At 44.4% G+C, this 19,685-nt stretch overlaps 1 protein-coding gene across 2 annotated transcripts in view; it reads right to left on the bottom strand.

Moving 5' to 3' along the window:
• TRPV2 (transient receptor potential cation channel subfamily V member 2) overlaps window positions 1–19,685 on the bottom strand; it is a 137,433-nt gene that overhangs the window by 49,059 nt on the left and 68,689 nt on the right. For both annotated transcript variants that reach the window (XM_068270364.1, XM_068270363.1), the window contains exons 5-8: window positions 13,079–13,219; window positions 12,088–12,386; window positions 9,768–9,944; window positions 3,782–3,940 (exon numbers count right to left, since the gene is read on the bottom strand). In XM_068270364.1, the coding sequence (XP_068126465.1) occupies window positions 3,782–3,940; window positions 9,768–9,944; window positions 12,088–12,386; window positions 13,079–13,219 (776 nt within the window). The remainder of the gene's footprint in view (window positions 1–3,781; window positions 3,941–9,767; window positions 9,945–12,087; window positions 12,387–13,078; window positions 13,220–19,685) is intronic.

Raw genomic sequence — 19,685 nt, 5'->3', positions numbered from 1 at the left:
GTTACTGACTTTGCTGGAATCAGCGACATCTAAGTCTGATCCAGCATTCTCGTGTAAAAGTCCAGTAGTTGCGAAGTTTAGTCATGATGATTTTTTTTTGGCCAGTCCTGGTTTTGGTCCTGTCTTGGCTGACCCTGAGGCTCACAGTTCCTTGACATGCCCAGAGGTTTCTCTTGTGCCAGAATGCCCAAGTGTGTCTAAGGTGTTAGCGTGCTCTGATGCTTCCTTAGTGGGAACACGTTCTGATATTGCCAGTCTGCCTGCATGCCCAGAGATGGTTCTGGTCCCTGAAAGCCCTGATATTGATGTTTGTCCTTGTGGCCCTGACTCGGGAATTGCCCTAAGTTCCATAGGGGTTCTTGATGGTTCTCCATGTGAGCCTAAGGGGCATTCTGACCTATGGGGATCTCTTTGGAGCTTCAAGGTGTTCTGGGAGGTCTCTGAGAAAACTTGTCCTGGTGCCTTGGACTGGTTCAACAGTGGGTTTTGTGTTGGTAAAGACAGTACCGGTGGGCATTGCAAAGGCTTTGGCGTTTCTGAACGGTTCCTGGAAGGCGGTGGGTATCGCTCAGGGAGTTTCGGAGGGCTTTCTTCTGGAAATCATGGTTCTGATGGGTGTCACACTGGGGCTTGTAGTACTGATGGGCATGGTTCTGTAGGTTCTGGTTCTGATGGGTCCAGTCTTGTGGGGACTGATTCTGGAATTCGGTCTTGCCGGGCTGTCCCGGTCATCATGAATTATCAGTCAGACTGTTTTGTTGGGAATTTCAGTTTTGAAAAGCGTCTGGAATCCGCTTTTAAAGGCGGGGGTACTGTAATGATCGCTGCTGCAGCAGCTATTACTGGAAGTAGTAGTGCTGCAGCTCAGGCAGTTCTGATCTATTTCCATGCAAGCTGCATAGCTTTGTCTGTCTTTCCCTGCTGTCAGCTTGTGACTGATTATCATTCACCTGTGTGGGAATCTGCATGTCTGCTCCCATTGGATGACCTCAGTATAAAGATCTGCTTCCTGCAGGGTTTCCTTGGGTTTTCATAGCTTCAGCTTAAGCCTGCCTTGCTGTCGCTTTAGCCCCCGATCGTGTTTCTTGTTATAAAGATACTTTGCTGGTCTTTGCATCATATATTGGTTCATTGCCAATATATATGCATACCAGCACGTTTATTATTTTCCTTGTATTTGTGTTACGTTAATACATCAGTGTCGCTGATGTATACGTACACGAACTGTTTATATCCTGTGTGCAGTTAGTCAGCTTCCAGCACGTTTTGGTAGGTTGCGCGTACCGTGACCACCCGTGCTGAGGTAGTTACCCTGCTCCTGGTTCTGCTTGTGGATTGCGTTCATCTCTGCGAAGAGATAACGAATCCTTCTGAATCCTGTTCTGTTACTGTTTGTGGATTGCGTTCATCTCTGCGAAGAGATAACGAATCCTTCTGAATCCTGTTCTGTTACCGTTTGTGGATTGCGTTCATCTCTGCGAAGAGATAGCGAATCCTTCTGAGTCCTGTTCCCTGTATTGCTCCAGTCTAAGTCAGTGTTCCAGCTTATGTCATATATCGGTTCATTGCCGATATATACATATGTTAGTCAGACGTTACAAATAGTTTCATTGATAGCTGTAATTGTAATGCGCTAGGAAAACATACTTATTGTATATTTATCTGTGTTACATTCATCTATCTTAATCCTGCTATTTTCTGACTATCCTGTCCTGTCTTTGTGAGGCACGCCATCGCCGCATCGCATTGGCTGCCTCATTCCAGTCTGTCTGGTTTTGGACGCTTGCTGTCGCTAAGTAGCCGCTTGCTAGCAAGCGTTCATTCTGTCTACCTGTCCTGATCTCCTCAGTTCTGGTTTGTGCGCTCAGCGCTACTTTGCGCTGAGACGTTATAACGAAAGCATTGTTTGTGGCTGTCAGATCTGCACCGGCTCTGTGCGCCACAATCTCCTATTGGAGTCAGTCCTCCCCTCCACTATACTAGGGATAGCCTGTTTCCTGGTGCTAGTGTGTGTACCTCCTCCACGCCAGCTCATGCGTTGCATGCTGACTGTGGAGAATACACCACCAAGCCTTACACATTTACCTGTCCTTTTAAAACAGGGTGGGTAAGAGATTATATTACCTCTATTTTAATTAACATAACTAATGTAACTTAATGACAGTATGTTTGTTTAGACTGAAGTTACCCTTTAAAGTGGCAACGCTTGTACATGAATGAGAGCGCAACTGCAAAGAAGAAAAGGGTCATGGTGAGCATCAGTGGGGTGTAGGAGGGTCAGAGAAGCCTCTCTGCACAGAAACTTTAACGGTATCCATGCAACTGGCGTAGCGCACATTGCGCAACTTCTGTTACTCAGGTGTCATGTGACATTACTAGTACAACGGGCATTGTGCTACTTCATTTTCTGTTTTTTCATTAATATGGATCAAAATATAAGAGGCAGAGGTATCAGCCCAATAGCCAGGCACATAGCATTTTTTTACTTAATACAGATGGTAGTAATTATATAGTATTTATATAGCGCTGACATCTTCAGCAGCACTTTACAGAGTATAATGTAGGGTTGAAAAATTAAATGCAAATAATTCTGAGTTGGTGCCGGATTATGAAAATGTACACAGCTCACAAATGGGCCAATCAAATCAAAGGGAGGATGAGTGCAGGATTTTTAGAGTCTGAAGTTGCCAACCAGCATCTTCATTTTATGAACATTGCACAACGGTTTGTAAAAATAATCGTTTAAATTACTCCCTTCAACAGGAAAGAAAGACAAAACTTCTCTTTCTTGTTTTTTCCTTGCAATTACATGCAGAAAGATTAAGACCTACGGTATGTCTTTTTTTCCTTTACTTTTGTCTGTGGTCTGAATGGAGAGATTTTCATGCACTTCCTGTTCCTATAAAAGTTGGCATTCGGGACAGGAAGTAATGTGAAATCCCATTATCCCACCAGTATAATTTGTATTGTGGAAAGAAGCTCAAACATGATAACTTGAGCCTGGTACACATTATGAAATTTGTACTTCAGATCTCGAGCGCTAGATCAGATTGATATTCAGAACTGGCATCAATCTATAGGATATAGGAGAAAGCTAGCCTGCACACTTATGCAATTATTTTCAAATTTTGATAATTTTTCTGATTGGAGTTGGACATGGACAGAAAATTAATCATGCAGAAAAATGCTAACAGACTTGGACATACACACAGAACAATGGGCGGTATTTCGATCAAAATTTTCTAGCCTGTCTAGGCTGCTTTAGATTAATTTTGAGCTTGGGATCAGTCGCTAGGAATCAAGAGGCTATTTATTTTTAATTTGCTCAATCGGGAGTAGGATCAAGTAAAAATTAAGTGGTGTGTACCAGGCCTTACAGTTTTGCAGACAGAACCCAAAGCATAAAATTAAACCCAAAAAACAACAAGAATGCCATCCACACAGCCATCATGCTGCAAGTATAGCTATATTAACCCTGGAACATAGCAGTGACATTATTATTGGACATGTGGAACGCCTGCCTTCAGTTTCAATGTACAGGTGCTCTTTAAAAGCAGCATTTAGGAGTTATGATTATTAGTTTAACATCTTTTACCTACATCATGTACACATTATCTTATGTTTAAATATTTGCCCTATTTTATCTCCCGGACAATTCCGTCGTCAGACTGAACAGAGCCCATGTGTCAGTCGTATGCTCTGCTACAACAGTCCTTGTGCTTGTCCTTGCAGGTGTTTTGCAAAAAAAATAAAAATTCAATGAATTATATGTCATTCTCACCTGTCCTTCCAGCGGCCTGTGATAGGCGGTAACCGTGAATATGATCATATAAAGGACATACAGTAGAAACTTCAGATAGAATATCTTGCCTGCAAACAAGTCCCATTTTTCCTGTAGCAAATGGTTAATGGGCTCCAATACAACCATTTTATGTCGGTTCTGGATAGAAAAATCAGGAGAATGAACATGTTAGAGGAAGAATGACCAGAAGATAGTATAATGAGGTGAAATATGAGTGTGGGGCAATGACATATAACAAGGAAGGAAGCAAAGTGATACCAAAGATTAACTACCACATGTCCAGGGGTGTAACCAGGGCCGGATTTCTGGCAAGGCCACATAGGCCATGGCCTAGGGCACCAGAAGTTTAGGGGCGGGTCAGTGAGGGGCAGGAAAGCTGTTCTATGCAGTCATCCCTATCTACAAGAACAGCTTTAACCTTTGAACTCTCTGTCCTGTACTTGTGCCGTCCCTGCAAGACCTGTAAGCTCTATCCTGCAGGTATACATCAGTCTAACTCTCATGGTGATGCAATGGGTCCATCATTAATGAGATGGCAAGCATGAAATAACATTTCAAAGCATAACTTCTAATCTATACACGTATTACTAAAATAGCTATTGTCTGTGACATCAATGATGGAAAGAAAGTTGAATTCTCATTGGGGCACACAGAGATAACAACCATACAGATGGTATAGTTGGCCTTGGGCGGTAAAAAGTACAAATCCGGCCCTGGGTGTAACTAGGGGGGAGAAGCCCCTGCAACTGCAGGGGAGCCCATAGGTGTGGGGCCCCAAATACCAACCTTCCCTTTCTCTGATACTCCAGATCAGGTTTTTTTGTGGCTACAGGTAGTCCTCGCATAAGGGAAGAGGATCAAGTCCTTCAAACACAGCACCACACAAGTAAATAGTATTCAAAAAAGGGATAACAATTTATTATATTCAATATTCAATCACTATAGAACAATTAAAAACAATTAAAACAGATCATGCTGCCTGAAATGCAAGTCTCAAAATACCATAGTTCAATCAAGTTAATAATAAGCGCACCATCATAAAAATGTATAGTAGTGTCAGTACAACATACTATGGGGTGCTCTAACAGAGCTACCCCAAGTAATAGAACCCGGGTTCAGTATTTGAGCCTAAAGTGGTGAAAAAAGGACCTGGAGGATAAAGTGTGAACATATAGTGCATGTAATACCATCAATATGATGCAAACCAGCAAACAGATACAATATGATCAAACAACCTATAGCTAGCAAACAGTGCATAAATCAGTGATGTGATATCATTCAATGGCTGTGACTATGATACCGCATGCTATGAGGCAACCATAGTATAAGGAAGGCAAAAATACTTAGCCGGATGGGCGCAATAGACAGGCAGCATGAGGGAGAGAGAGCCCCGGGCGGATGTCTCCACCGGTTCCGCAGCAACGACGCCGCTTTTTCAAGAGAGAGGGGGACTCCTGGTAGTCCTCGGTTAACGAACAAGATAGGGACTGTCGGCTCGTTCTCAACCTGAATCTGTCCTTAAGTCAGGACAGCCACCTTTGCCCCCATTTTTATTGCAGAGTAGACGCAGCGGAAGGTAGATAGAGGACATCTCAACTGTTCCACGGCGGTAGAAGGTCCCATCATGCTGCCCGGAAGCTGCGCGGCCCGTCCTCTCTCTTCGTCCACTGTCCCCCCGGCGGCTTCACATGCGTCCCATAATGACGCATTAGGAGGCGCCGCCACTAGGGGGCTTTTCCTGATTGCCTCATTATGCAATGCATAAGAAGCTGCCCGGGGAACAGTGGACAGAGAGAGGACGTGCCGCACAGCTTCCGGGCAGCACGATGGGACCTTCTACCGCCGTGGAACAGGTGAGATGTCCTCTATCTACCTTCCGCTGCGCCTACTCTGCATTAAAAACGGCAGCAGAAGAGGTAGTCCCCAGTGGCGGGTCGGCAGGCGTTCGTATCGGCGGGTCGTTTGTAAGTTGGGTGTTCGTAAACCGGGGACTACCTGTACACATATTATGGGTGTGAAGATCCTGATGACCACATTTGTTTTATGTACCTTGTAAGATTGGCCTCCAGGTTGTAAGGGTCACCAAAAAGAGGCAAAGAAAGGTTTGCTGGGGGCGGTGCATGATTTGTAGTTATGCCCCTACTCATTTCACCTACATCTTGAAAATACATTCTAAATCCATCCGTTCCTCGCACTTGATACGGTAAAGCTGCTGGTGTACACTGCAATCACCATCATATCCAATCTTGGGCTCGGAGCTGTGGGGGCTCCAACCACTGTCCTTCCAGTCCTCCGATATGGGGACTATACTTTAGATCAGGTGTTTTTGTGACTACCAGTGGCGTAGCTACAAACCTCTGGGCCCCGATGCGGAATCTGGATGTGGGCCCCCCCCCCCCCCGGCAACAACAGCCCCCCCTCCCCCGACAACACCCGACGGATGCACACACATATCAAAATCCCTATAGCCAGCTATAGGTACCCCCAGTATAGGTAGTCAGGCATAGGTAAGCCAGTATAGTTGCCCCCGGTATAGGTGAGATAGGCAGGCGCCGCCGGTATAAGTTAGATAGATAGGTGCCCCCAGTACAGGTTAGCTAGGTGGGTGCCTCTAATATAGGTAGCCAGAATAGTTGCCCCCAGCGTAGGTTAGATAGGTAGGTGCCCCCAGTATAGGTTAGTTAGGTAGGTGCCTCCAATATAGGTAGCCAGTTTAGTTGCCACCTGTATAGGCTAGCTAGGTGCCCCCAATACAGGTTAGATAAGTAAGTGCCCCCAGTATAGGTTAGATAGGTAGGTGCCCCCAGTATAAATTAGATTAGGTCGGTGCCCCCTAGTATAGGTTAGATTAGGTAGCTGCCCCCCAGTATAGGTTAGATTAGGTAGCTGCCCCCAGGATAGATTAGGTAGCTGCCCCCAGGATAGATTAGGTAGGTGCCCCCCAGTATAGGTTAGATGAGGTAGCTGCCCCCCAGGATAGATTAGGTAGCTTCCCCCCAGGATAGATTAGGTAGCTGCCCCCCAGGATAGATTAGGTAGCTGCCCCCCAGGATAGATTAGATAGCTGCCCCCCAGGATTAGGTTAGAATAGGTAGGTGCCCCCCAGGATAGATTAGGTAGCTGCCCCCCAGGATTAGGTTAGATTAGGTAGCTGCGCCCCAGGATAAATTAGGTAGCTGCCCCCCAGGATTAGGTTAGATTAGGTAGCTGCCCCCCAGGATAGATTAGGTAGCTGCCCCCAGGATAGATTAGGTAGGTGCCTCCCAGTATAGGTTAGATTAGGTAGCTGCCCCCCAGAATAGATTAGGTAGCTGCCCCCCAGGATAGATTAGGTAGGTACCCCCCAGTATAGGTTAGATTAGGTAGCTGCCCCCCAGGATTAGGTTAGATTAGGTAGGTGCCCCCCAGGATAGATTAGGTAGCTGCCCCCAGGATAGATTAGGTAGGTGCCCCCCAGTATAGGTTAGATTAGGTAGCTGCCCCCCAGGATTAGGTTAGATTAGGTAGCTGCCCCCCGGGATAGATTAGGTAGCTGCCCCCAGGATAGATTAGGTAGGTGCCTCCCAGTATAGGTTAGATTAGGTAGCTGCCCCCCAGAATAGATTAGGTAGCTGCCCCCCAGGATAGATTAGGTAGCTGCCCCCCAGTATAGGTTAGATTAGGTAGCTGCCCCCCAGGATTAGGTTAGATTAGGTAGGTGCCCCCCAGGATAGATTAGGTAGCTGCCCCCAGGATAGATTAGGTAGGTGCCCCCCAGTATAGGTTAGATTAGGTAGCTGCCCCCCAGGATTAGGTTAGATTAGGTAGGTGCCCCCCAGGATAGATTAGATTAGGTTGGTGCCCCCTAGTATAGGTTAGATTAGGTAGGTGCCCCCCAGTATAGGTTAGATTAGGTAGCTGCCCCCCAGGATAGATTAGGTAGCTGCCCCCCAGGATAGATTAGGTAGGTGCCCCCCAGTATAGGTTAGATTAGGTAGCTGCCCCCCAGGATTAGGTTAGATTAGGTAGGTGCCCCCCAGGATAGATTAGGTAGCTGCCCCCAGGATAGATTAGGTAGGTGCCCCCCAGTATAGGTTAGATTAGGTAGCTGCCCCCCAGGATTAGGTTAGATTAGGTAGGTGCCCCCCAGGATAGATTAGGTAGCTGCCCCCAGGATAGATTAGGTAGGTGCCCCCCAGTATAGGTTAGATTAGGTAGCTGCCCCCCAGGATTAGGTTAGATTAGGTAGGTGCCCCCCAGGATAGATTAGATTAGGTTGGTGCCCCCTAGTATAGGTTAGATTAGGTAGGTGCCCCCCAGTATAGGTTAGATTAGGTAGCTGCCCCCCAGGATAGATTAGGTAGCTGCCCCCCAGGATAGATTAGGTAGGTGCCCCCCAGTATAGGTTAGATTAGGTAGCTGCCCCCCAGGATTAGGTTAGATTAGGTAGGTGCCCCCCAGGATAGATTAGGTAGCTGCCCCCAGGATAGATTAGGTAGGTGCCCCCCAGTATAGGTTAGATTAGGTAGCTGCCCCCCAGGATTAGGTTAGATTAGGTAGGTGCCCCCCAGGATAGATTAGGTAGCTGCCCCCAGGATAGATTAGGTAGGTGCCCCCCAGTATAGGTTAGATTAGGTAGCTGCCCCCCAGGATTAGGTTAGATTAGGTAGCTGACCCCCAGGATAGATTAGGTAGCTGCCCCCAGGATAGATTAGGTAGGTGCCTCCCAGTATAGGTTAGATTAGGTAGCTGCCCCCCAGAATAGATTAGGTAGGTGCCCCCCAGTATAGGTTAGATTAGGTAGCTGCCCCCCAGGATTAGGTTAGATTAGGTAGGTGCCCCCCAGGATAGATTAGGTAGCTGCCCCCAGGATAGATTAGGTAGGTGCCCCCCAGTATAGGTTAGATTAGGTAGCTGCCCCCCAGGATTAGGTTAGATTAGGTAGGTGCCCCCCAGGATAGATTAGGTAGCTGCCCCCAGGATAGATTAGGTAGGTGCCCCCCAGTATAGGTTAGATTAGGTAGCTGCCCCCCAGGATTAGGTTAGATTAGGTAGGTGCCCCCCAGGATAGATTAGGTAGCTGCCCCCAGGATAGATTAGGTAGGTGCCTCCCAGTATAGGTTAGATTAGGTAGCTGCCCCCCAGGATTAGGTTAGATTAGGTAGGTGCCCCCCAGGATAGATTAGGTAGCTGCCCCCCAGGATAGATTAGGTAGCTGCCCGTCCCCATAATGGAGGGGGGGGCCGCAGCCGCGGGGAGGGCAGCCCGACCTCTCCCTCCCTTCCTCTCCCCGGGGCCCCCCCTCAGATGCAGAGTAAGCGGCTAACGGAAGCGCTATAGGCAGAACTCACCTCCCTGCGTTCCACTCGCCGCTGATCTCCTCTCTGGCTGGCTCTGCATAGATGCTTACACACGCAGCTTCCTGTTTAGCCGGAAGCTGCGTGTGTAACAACATCTATGCAGAGCCAGCCAGAGAGGAGATCAGCGGCGAGTGGAACGCAGGGAGGTGAGTTCTGCCTATAGCGCTTCCGTTAGCCGCTTACTCTGCATCTGAGGGGGGGCCCCGGGGAGAGGAAGGGAGGAAGAGGTCGGGCTGCCCTCCCCGCGGCTGCGGCTCCCTCCTACCAGCGCGAACGGGCGCATGGCCCTCCAAACGGAGATGGGCCCCCCGGGCCCCTCCCCCGCCTCCTCAGGAGCCGGGCCCGGTCGCCAAGGCGACCGCTGCGACCACGGGCCCTACGCCCTTGGTGACTACACTTGTTGCTATGGGTGTGAAGATCATGATGGCCACACTTGTTTTATGACCCTTGTGAGATGGGCCCCGAGGCTGTGAAGGGCACCAAGCGGAGGCAAGGGAAGGGTGTGAACATTGGGGTCCCATCAAAGATTTGCTGAGATGCCCCATGAATTGTAGTTTTACCACTTCCTCCAAAGATAATGGCACTATTTACCGAACACAAAACTCGAAATAATGATGTACACTTACATAGGCATTACTCTTGAACACAATCGTTTCCAGGACAGAATCAGGTACGTGGGTGTCCACAGATGACATGTCATACAGGGAGGCGTGAACTGGGCCATACGTCCATTCTGTGAACTTCCGAGAGAGATGACTATATTCCGGTTCTGTTATCTCTCTCCGCAGGATGTGCTTAAATAACTGGAGGAAAGAAACATCATCAAATTCAGAGCACGCAATTACAAATAAAGATTTCCGTAGACATTACTGATTGACGTGATGGATCCTACACAGAAAGACCGTTTAGGGATTCTTATTATTAATGCAGTCTTCATTTTTACAACAACAACAAAAATAGGTTTGTGCTTCCTCACCTCTTCTAGATTTGTTTTTTATATATTTAGATATGTGACTTGAATTTAAATGTTCTTGAACTATTTTAAAATTCGTACTTCCGATGTCCTTCCTTGTAACAGTTCAGACATGGAGACATTCAGATTAGCTAGACATTAGCAAATGTCCTTCATCCTGGGACGTGTTTGACATGTTCAGGAATTAATTGTGTCACATTAAGCTCTAAAACATTGTTTTTATAGCAGCATGTGGCATGACTTTTCCATCACTACAAAACACACAGAATTACAATGAACAAACCTGAGGCAGCTAACAAATATAATAAGATCAAGAGAGTTAAGAGGGTCCTTCTTTGGCAAAATTTGGAAGCCAGCTTCTGTCTTTATAGACTAAGGCCCATATCTAATAACCGTTCTCCTGAGTATTCTCACAGGCGATATTTTTATACCTTATCATTAAAATACCTGCTTCCACCAATCAAGAAATTACTAAAAATAAGTTTAATATTTTTTCCCTACTATTTAGTACTTATTCAACCGTTAAGAGCGAGTGCTTATGAGTTATTTTATAGATAAGATGCAAAATTATCTTTTGGGAGAAAACTCAGGAGAAAAGTTAATTGGATAAGGGCCTAGGGTACATATGCAAACCACTTTTTCTCCTAAGTTTTCTCCTAGGTGACATTTTCACATATTGTCAATTACACTATAAAAATTGTCCAGACCCCATGTTTAGCTGAAAAGCCAATATAAGAGTAACATTTTGAATTTACATCTACAGACTATGGTCCATCTCCTGCAAGACAACATGATAAGGAAACTTTTGGACTCCCCAGTTACTAATCTTAGTTGCCACATTAAACTGAAAAATAGTTCCATTTGTTTCTGGTTCACCAAAGTCAGGGCTAGCCCATGTCACAAATTGCACTTATAGCATCCATATCGTCTATATATAATCCGTAAATATTTAGGATGATGGCAACTAAAATTCCAGTGGTGCCTATCAGATGCAGAGATACAATGGAATTTGTCTGCTGCAATCACCTGACCACCTATAACGATATGATCTCTGGACATCTGTAGTTACGAATCTCATGAGAAAAGCAGTGCAGCAACAATGATTCATTTTGTTGGAATGTTTTTACCAGTTTCTTTATTATTTACCAACTTTATTGTTCTTGGTAAAATCATACAAGAGCAGCTGCTATTGCACTTCACAGATAGGGATATAAACAGATGTGCTTGCTTTGTACATCACTCTTATGCAAGCTGGCCAAGGTTAGGCCACAGTAAGTCATTGCCAATGTTCCTTTAATGTAATGAGAGATTATATGTATAGCGATTCGAATTACTAAGGTTCTGAATGAAGAACCCTGAATAAAATAAGTGGTCTGCACACCTGTACTGGATTTTTTTTAATGTCTGCTGTTAGTGTCCAAAGTTTGTAGCCCTCACCTGTATCATATCAGAAAACTAGGATTAGTGATTTAGAGTCTTTGATATTGTGGTGACATAGATGCACCAATAGGAGGCAGTTATTTTAGTCAATCCAGAACAGTCTGGATTTATTAAAGAAAAGTTCTCACTGCAGAAGCTTCATATAACATTACACAACTACTAATATAATCCAATTGTGATGAAGGTGTAAGGGATGCACATTTTTGCCACCCTATAGCAGACAATTAAAACAAATTCCAGCAAATGGTCACCTACTGTATGTTGTCCAGTTTTCTCCATAGCCGTCCATCTGAGGGGAAGCTTAGTAAATGAACTAATCACTGGATTCCAAATATGGTCCAGAAAAAAACCCACATTAAACGCCAGCTATAAATCAGTAGTCATTCAGGCAGCTGACGGTATAGAAGATTGTTCTAATGACATTTTATATATCAAAATCAACCTAAAAAAAAACAATTGTGAAGTTTCTCAAAATCCTTCTGTAAAGGATGCTGCTGATAGTTACAGATTACTTGTGTTTCTTTTGAACGAACCTCAATTTTTCCAGTTTTAGCAGCAAGTTTCAGTGGTGTTAGGCCATCCCAGTTGGCGAGTTCTTCCAGTTTCATCTGTGGATCTATCTTTACAGATTTCTTCAGAATGTCATCGTACATTCGGGTGATGATCTCTGTGTTCTCCTCGGTGTCGTCAGCCACTAAGACCAGTGCATGCAGGACTGTGTTCCCATGGCTGTCTCTGGCAGCTAAGTCAGCATTACGATATGGATTATTCAAGAGGTAACTGACCATATTGGGCTGGTTGGTGCAGGCAGCAAGAGACAGAGGGAGTTCACCTGCCAATAAAATTATTTCACAAGGTTCAGTTTTTCAGTGACACTAGAAATTAACCCCTTTAACACTCTACCCAAAACTGAAATACTTAAAGGACAAATGTAATGGGAGGTATATGGAGGCTGCCATATTTATTTCCTTTCAAACAATACCAGTTGCCTGCCTATCCTGCTGATCTGATCCACTGCCTGTCATACTTTTAACCATAGACCCTGAACAAGCATGCAGCAGATCAGATGTTTCTGACATTATTGTCAGATCTGACAAGATTAGCTGCATGCTTGTCTCTGGTGTGATTCAGACACTACTGCAGCCAAATAGATCAGCAGGGCTGCCAGGCAACTGGTATTGTTTAAAACGAAATAAATATCGAAGCCTCCATATACAGTACCTCTCATTACAGTTGTCCTTTTAGTCCTGGACTTTAAATCACATTTCCAGCATTGATAACAAAAAGAAAATAGGAGCGTTATGGTGGTAGTTTTTACTGAAGATTGCTGTTTACAATATATGTCTAAAGTCATAACAAAAAAATTATACATATCATTGGTTTCATCATATCAAATGAAGCAAGTTGCTATCATGGGATGAAGATCCTACATGCCTCCAGAAATGCTATTTTTAGCTGTTTCTGCAATCGTTCACTGATTTATGTAATAGGTCATCACTCTAGCATATGCTTGCGGAGTCTTACCAAAGTAAAAGCTGACTCCCCTCTCCTTCTTCTGGAAGAACGTTCCCTCGGCTTTGGCGTGCACATCAGCCCCGCTTTGCATCAACAGCTGAACTAGTTGGAAGCTTCTCTTCTCTATTGCTATGTGAAGTGCAGTCTGTCCTGTATACAGAAAGATAATTCTCATTATGGGCTTTTATCAGGGATACAACAATAACAGTAGCAAACTGCTATGGGTCCTGGATGGCACATGTGACCCTGTACTGTCCGACTGCATGATGATATATGCAGATACCAACAGCATTCCACAAATAAATTAAGACTCATTCAATACCGTTTAGGAATAAGTAAAACAAAGGTTGTAAGTTAGTAAGGGCAGGAACCTCCTCCTAGTGTTGCTTATTCTGCTGTAATTTATCATATGAACATGCACCAATATTCGTGATGTCTCAAACCACACATTTATTTATTGGATTTAACTACTTTAGGACCTTGATGATTGAAATCTACGCCCTGTTTTGATGGCTACCTGGCTGCCCGGGGTGTAGATTTCAATCAATCGACGTCACACGTTCTAGCCGCTTTTGTTGCTTCCAACGATCTCGCCGCTGTCTCCCGCCGCAGCTCACTTGCTCTGCCGTCTCTATAATGGCAGAGCCCTGTGTGCAGGTCAGGAGCCAATTTCATTGGCTCCTGACCCTGTCTATCAATGTAAGCCACTCCCATTGGCTTATATTGATAGGCAGGGTCAGGAGCCAATGAAAGCGGCTCCTGGCTGTCTCACAGGAACTCTGCTGTCACAGAGACAGCAGAATGGGTGGCCTAGGTTGCGGCAGTGGTGACGATTGTGCTGGGTAAGTGCGGTGAGTCGTTGGTATTTGTCACTAATCCACTGTTTCTTGTACCAGCGGTCTCTGGTCCTTAAAGCGGTATTGTCACCATAAAAATCAAATTTCAACAGCAACTGGTCTGAGTGTATTAAGTGATAAAGATGCTAATCCTGCATTCAAAACCTTTTCTGCTGTTATGGTCTGTAGTTATCACATATTTTAGGAGCACTGGCCCTAGTGCCAAACAGTGCCAAAAAGTTGAATGCTGGGAGTTCTTTTGAATGCTGGGAGTTCTTTTTATCTATAATATATTCCTCCTCTTCCATTTATTTCCCTGCCTAGCTGATCACTTTTGTTTACAAGCAAGGCTGAGGTAACTCAGTGATTGGATGTGTAAATAAAAAAAAAGACTCTGGGAGGAGGGCAGCTAATGAATACACAATTAGCAAGAGAAGGTAGGGGGGAAAACAAGAGTCATGGAGGATATGATGTCAGCATTAGCTTGGCAAAATGGCCACTGCCTAGAATTGGATTTTCTGCTTTTCCTTTATAAAATTCACAGGAATTATTACGTGGATAGCACAATACATATGTTATGTAAGTAGAAGTAGCATTTATCTACTTATATATGTTTTTTATTACTAGGTTAGCATGGGTGTCGCCAGTGATGCGGTCGCAACCTCTGCAACCCCTATTGCTACACCCCTGGGTGTCGCTTGTTCTTTAAAGAGAATCTGTATTGTTAAAATCGCTCAAAAGTAAACATACCAGTGCGTTAGGGGACATCTCCTATTACCCTCTGTCACAATTTCGCCGCTCCTCGCCGCATTAAAAGTGGTTAAAAACAGTTTTAAAAAGTTTGTTTGTAAACAAACAAAATGGCCACCAAAACAGGAAGTAGGTTGATGTACAGTATGTCCACACATAGAAAATACATCCATACATAAGCAGGCTGTATACAGCATTCCTTTTGAATCTCAAGAGATCATTTGTGTGTTTCTTTCCCCCATGCACTGAAGTTTCAGGCTGCTCTTTTCTTCCTGCAAACAGCTTTGCCCTTGTTTGCAATTCCTCAGTATGTGAAAGCCCAGCCAGCTCAGAGTACGATTTATCCAGCTGATTAGAGCAGCTTCTCTCTTCTCTCTTATCTAAATAACACACAGGCAGTGTGCATAGAGGGGCCAGAAAGGGTGAGTTCATAGCAGAACCACAACACTGAAGAACTTGGCAGCCTTCCAGACACAGGCCGACAAGTCTGACAGGGGAAAGATACATTGATTTATTACAGAGACTGTCATAGTAGAAAGTGCTGCAGTTAGCCAGAACACATTAGAATAGCTTTTGGAACATGTAGGATGATAAAAAACAGGATGCAATTTTTGTTACGGAGTCTCTTTAAGGGGCAGAGACCGCTGGTAAAAAGCACCAACATATTACGCAGCGCTGACACATCAACAATGTCTGTATTTGTATTGCTTGATCTCCTGATTGTACAGACAGAGTTTTGAACTTCTCATGTATCTATATTCCCCACTCTTTGTTTTGTATTATGTGCAGCACTATGGAAGATGTTGGTGCTATATACCGTAAATAAAAAATAATAATATCAATTGCTCTGTTAGCAGTTAGTATTCTTTAGTCTGTACTCTAATGCATCAGTCTCGCTATAGTGATAGAGAACTCCTTTAAGATATGTGAAGCAACATGTGAAATGGGGGGATATGCACAAAACTGGTAAATTTTCTATGTGCAGCGAGTGCATGATAATATTACCATTACTTGTGCCGACAAAGTAGCATGTTTTGCGCAATTAGCGCAATCCTACGTTACCTCAGGGCCCTTTCACACTGGGACCGTGGCCACGGAACTGCCCATTTGCAGTGCGGCCTCACTAAATGCACCTGTTAGAGCAACACAAGCTATGCAAGCAGTGCAACACGCATAACCCTATCAATGTTCACGACACGTTACCTAAGGAATGTGCAACTCTCGCTACTTTGTCAGCATAAGTAATGGTAAAATTGTCTTCTGTCTGGTGTGATCAACCAAATCGTTAGATTTAGAACAAAAATTAATTGGGCTTTAAGTTTTCTAGCAGATTTGATCAAGTGAACAAATCGGCTGGATATAAACAAAAAATATCGACTATTATATGCACATTTGCCTTTGTACAAAAATAGATAATAATGATGTTTTTAACATTTTAATAAGAATATTTATAGCACGCTAATTACAACCACACACGTCTACATGTTGAGATAATTACACTAAGCACATGTATTTCTACAAAAGAATTATAAAAAGTGTATTCTGTAGAATAGAGAGGTTGCTACAGCATGTACAGTACAGACCTCGTTCTCAGTCCACATGCTTACATTAATAATACATAGCCAATCCAGAAATGACTCCCAAGGCACCAGTTAAGTAGATGTACAGTAACAGAAATGTAAAAGGCATTAGTTTGAATACTTTTATTTCCTAGGCAGAAAGAGCATCATGTTGAACAACATTCCTTTGGCTTACAACCAGCTGATGTCTCAGCAGTCTTGCCTAATGGTCCTTATAATTACTTCTAGAAAGTGGTTTATGAATTCTTGTAGTGTTCATTACTTATCCATAATAAGATGCTTTAAAGGTATACTCCAGTCAAAACTGGAAATGACGCCTACTATGTCAGGACCTTGGTTTTGGCAGTTTGGTGCTAGATCACCTTTCCTCTGCTGTTCCTCACAGAGAAAGACAGAGGATCTGATCTATCAAGGCGAAGGCAAAGAAACCAGAAGAAGACCAGTTGTTGTGAGCTAGGAATCAGAATCCTTGTTTAAATTAACTGATGAAAGTTTACTGGTTTCTCTGGGCAACCACTACATTTTTCCTCCAGTTTTCTTTGCATATCTATTGATAAATGAGCCCCAGAATACACATTAAAAAGACGTGTAGGACAGAGGCGTCACTAGGGTTGGTGCTACCTAGTGCGGAAACTCACGGTGTCTCCCCTCTTTTACCCCATGATCCTCCAGGCTAAACAAAGCCAATGATACTTTTTTGTAGCTAATTACTGGCATTTGTTAAGAATTGAGTTGGGAAGGGGTTATACCGAAACTATCTGCTATAGGAGGAGAGAGGAGTTGGGAAATGGTATCCTGGCCACACTTTGCTATCCAAAAAAGGAAAAAAGCAAAGGAGTCTGGCACTGTAGTTTAATGCTGACGGCAGGTGTACAAAAGTAGAAATCACAGTGATTGTACAGGAACATGTATACACGTCAGAGGGTGCACGGCCTTACGACCGTTTCGCAATGGGGTGAGCCTTGCTTCCTCGGAGGCTAACGTGCACGTGCACGTTAGCCTCCGAGGAAGCAAGGCTCACCCCATTACGAAACGGTCGTAAGGCCGTGCACCCTCTGGAGCCCACAGATGCCTCCCCACTCCAGCAGAGCACGATAAGTACACCATTCCTTCACGTGTATACATGTTCCTGTACAATCACTGTGATTTCTACTTTTGTACACCTGCCGTCATCAGCATTAAACTACAGTGCCAGACTCCTTTGCTTTTTTCCTTTTTTGACCTGCAATGAATCTACCATTTTGTGTCTTGAGGCACGTAGTTCCTGCTGGAATATATACCTGAGATTGGCTACCTTTCACATCATCCACAGCTTTTCTGAGTGCCTGCCACCCCTCTCTACTAGACCACACTTTGCTATAGTGGGTGGGGTGGGGGAGGGGGACCATGCTGGTCACACTTGATATTGGGGGTGGATGGTTGGATGGGACACCTTTGCTAAGTGGTGAATAGGGGGATGTCAAGGTGATCATCTTGTGGCCCAGATGGCCTCTGAACTCTGTTATCAGCTCAACAGAGCAGCAAGGGGGGAGAAAAGCAGGGGGGAGAGGTACATCAGGCACTAACCTGGTCTATATTTACATAGCCTTATTCCACTCTCCCTTAGTTTGGAGCTTGGTGCCACCCCCTCTGCTGATGCACCCCCCTAGTGATGCCACTGGTGTAGGCAGATGTTACAGTCTAGTCCAAGCAATGTGTAAGAGCATTTGTTTAACAAATGGCATCAGCAGTGGCTCTCTTTTATTTTGAAGGGGTATGAGGTCTAGGGGTCCTCTTACTAGTTCACAATTATTGGTGAGCTAATGTGAGCCAAGTCAACAGGGAGGGACTAACTGAAGTGAATGACAGCAGTTTGTCTCATGTTTGTATGGAACCTTCTACATGCTATGTTTGATTTCATTTTAAGTTTCTCCTAACCTTAATCCTAGTTTTCCTACCCTGATCCCAATTCTCCTAACCCTAACCTCAGCCGCTGAAACCCTAAGTGCCAGTGCTCACACATATACAATGGTGCCGTGCTGTGTAAATGGTCTCTTACAGAGTACAAGGGATCCCCGAGTACTGGTGTGAGGTAGTGCAAAGGGGTGATCAGAACGGTACAATGTGGGCTTTGTGAAGAGGCTCAAATTTGCTTAACTCCTTTTCTCCTAAACATAACCCTAATTCTTTTACCCTAATTAAGGTTAGCAGCTTGCAGAATTAGGGTTAGGCCTTGTTCACATCATTCAGCGCAGATGGCGGTGCGATCGGAATGCGGCGCGTACGATCGCATGCCATCTGCGCTACTACACACTGCGCTGAAGATCCCATTCACTACAGTGAACAGGATCTTCACTGCCATTCCCGAAAATGCATGCAGCAGTGCTATAATGCATCGCACTGCTGCGCAGCGCATATGATGGGAATGGTGGAAGGGCTGTTTAGGCGTGTCGCACAATATGCGCCCTGCCAAAATGTGCACGGCAGCGCATATAGTCGGAACGAGCACTTAGGATTGTGGTGAGAAAAACTGGGGTTAAGAGAATTAGGGTTAGAATTTTGGTATGGAGAAATATAGTTAAGGTTAAGAGAATAAGGGACAGGAAGTCTATGGTTAAGGTTGAGTGGACCAGGCTTAGCAGACGTGTAATTAGTAGAACTAGGGTAAGGTTAGGGGTTAACAGAATTAGGGATAGAAAAAATGATTGTTAGCAAACTAATGTAGCGCTAGGAGGATTTGGATTCGGTTTAGGATGACATGTAGGAGAAATTTGTTTCGGTAGAAATAAGACGTCTTTGTTGTAACTGACATTTCCTTATTTCCTGCTTATCCATCCCAGTCCACCACTTCAGGATGATTTCTGGTTACACCAACCATTCTTATCACTGTCTGGTTTTTATAATGACAAACTCTGCCTTTTGGTCACTCATATTAAAATGCATCATGTGATTCCAGAATAACAGTAGAGAATGCTTTGATCTGTAAAACATTGCATAATGTGGTTGACAAAAGACACTCATCCATCAAGTGGGTAACTGCAGCAGCATAGGGGTTGGCATATAGCTAAGTATCAAGTGTACAAGAAAATGGGAAGGAAAGGCTGATTCTTTAGAAATAAAATCCATATTACATCAAAATGTGCTGGTGACAAGTGCAGAGATGTGTGTAGGTACTTGTATAAATAATCCCCACAGTCTCTGCAAGTTGTATTTTCGAGAGTAACATATTACGTGCAGCGGGTTGACTTTTTCAGGTGTTTAGAAAGCACAGAAAGACTAAGATACATAAAAAACATATCTCACTAGAAAACCACTATCCAGAAAAATAGTAAATGGGAAAATACTGTACAACCCCCCCAGGACAAGGTAAATGTCGGCACCTGCAGTTGCTGATTAGCGATATCTGGGAACAAGGCAAATTCCAGCAGTAATGATTGCAAATATTGGTGCCCGATAGAATCCTGATGCCCG

This window comes from Hyperolius riggenbachi, chromosome 2, assembly GCF_040937935.1.
Source record: "Hyperolius riggenbachi isolate aHypRig1 chromosome 2, aHypRig1.pri, whole genome shotgun sequence".
Taxonomy (NCBI): domain Eukaryota; kingdom Metazoa; phylum Chordata; class Amphibia; order Anura; family Hyperoliidae; genus Hyperolius; species Hyperolius riggenbachi.
Note: the sequence above shows the minus strand (reverse complement) of the source record. Positions and strands in the feature narration are given on the sequence as shown.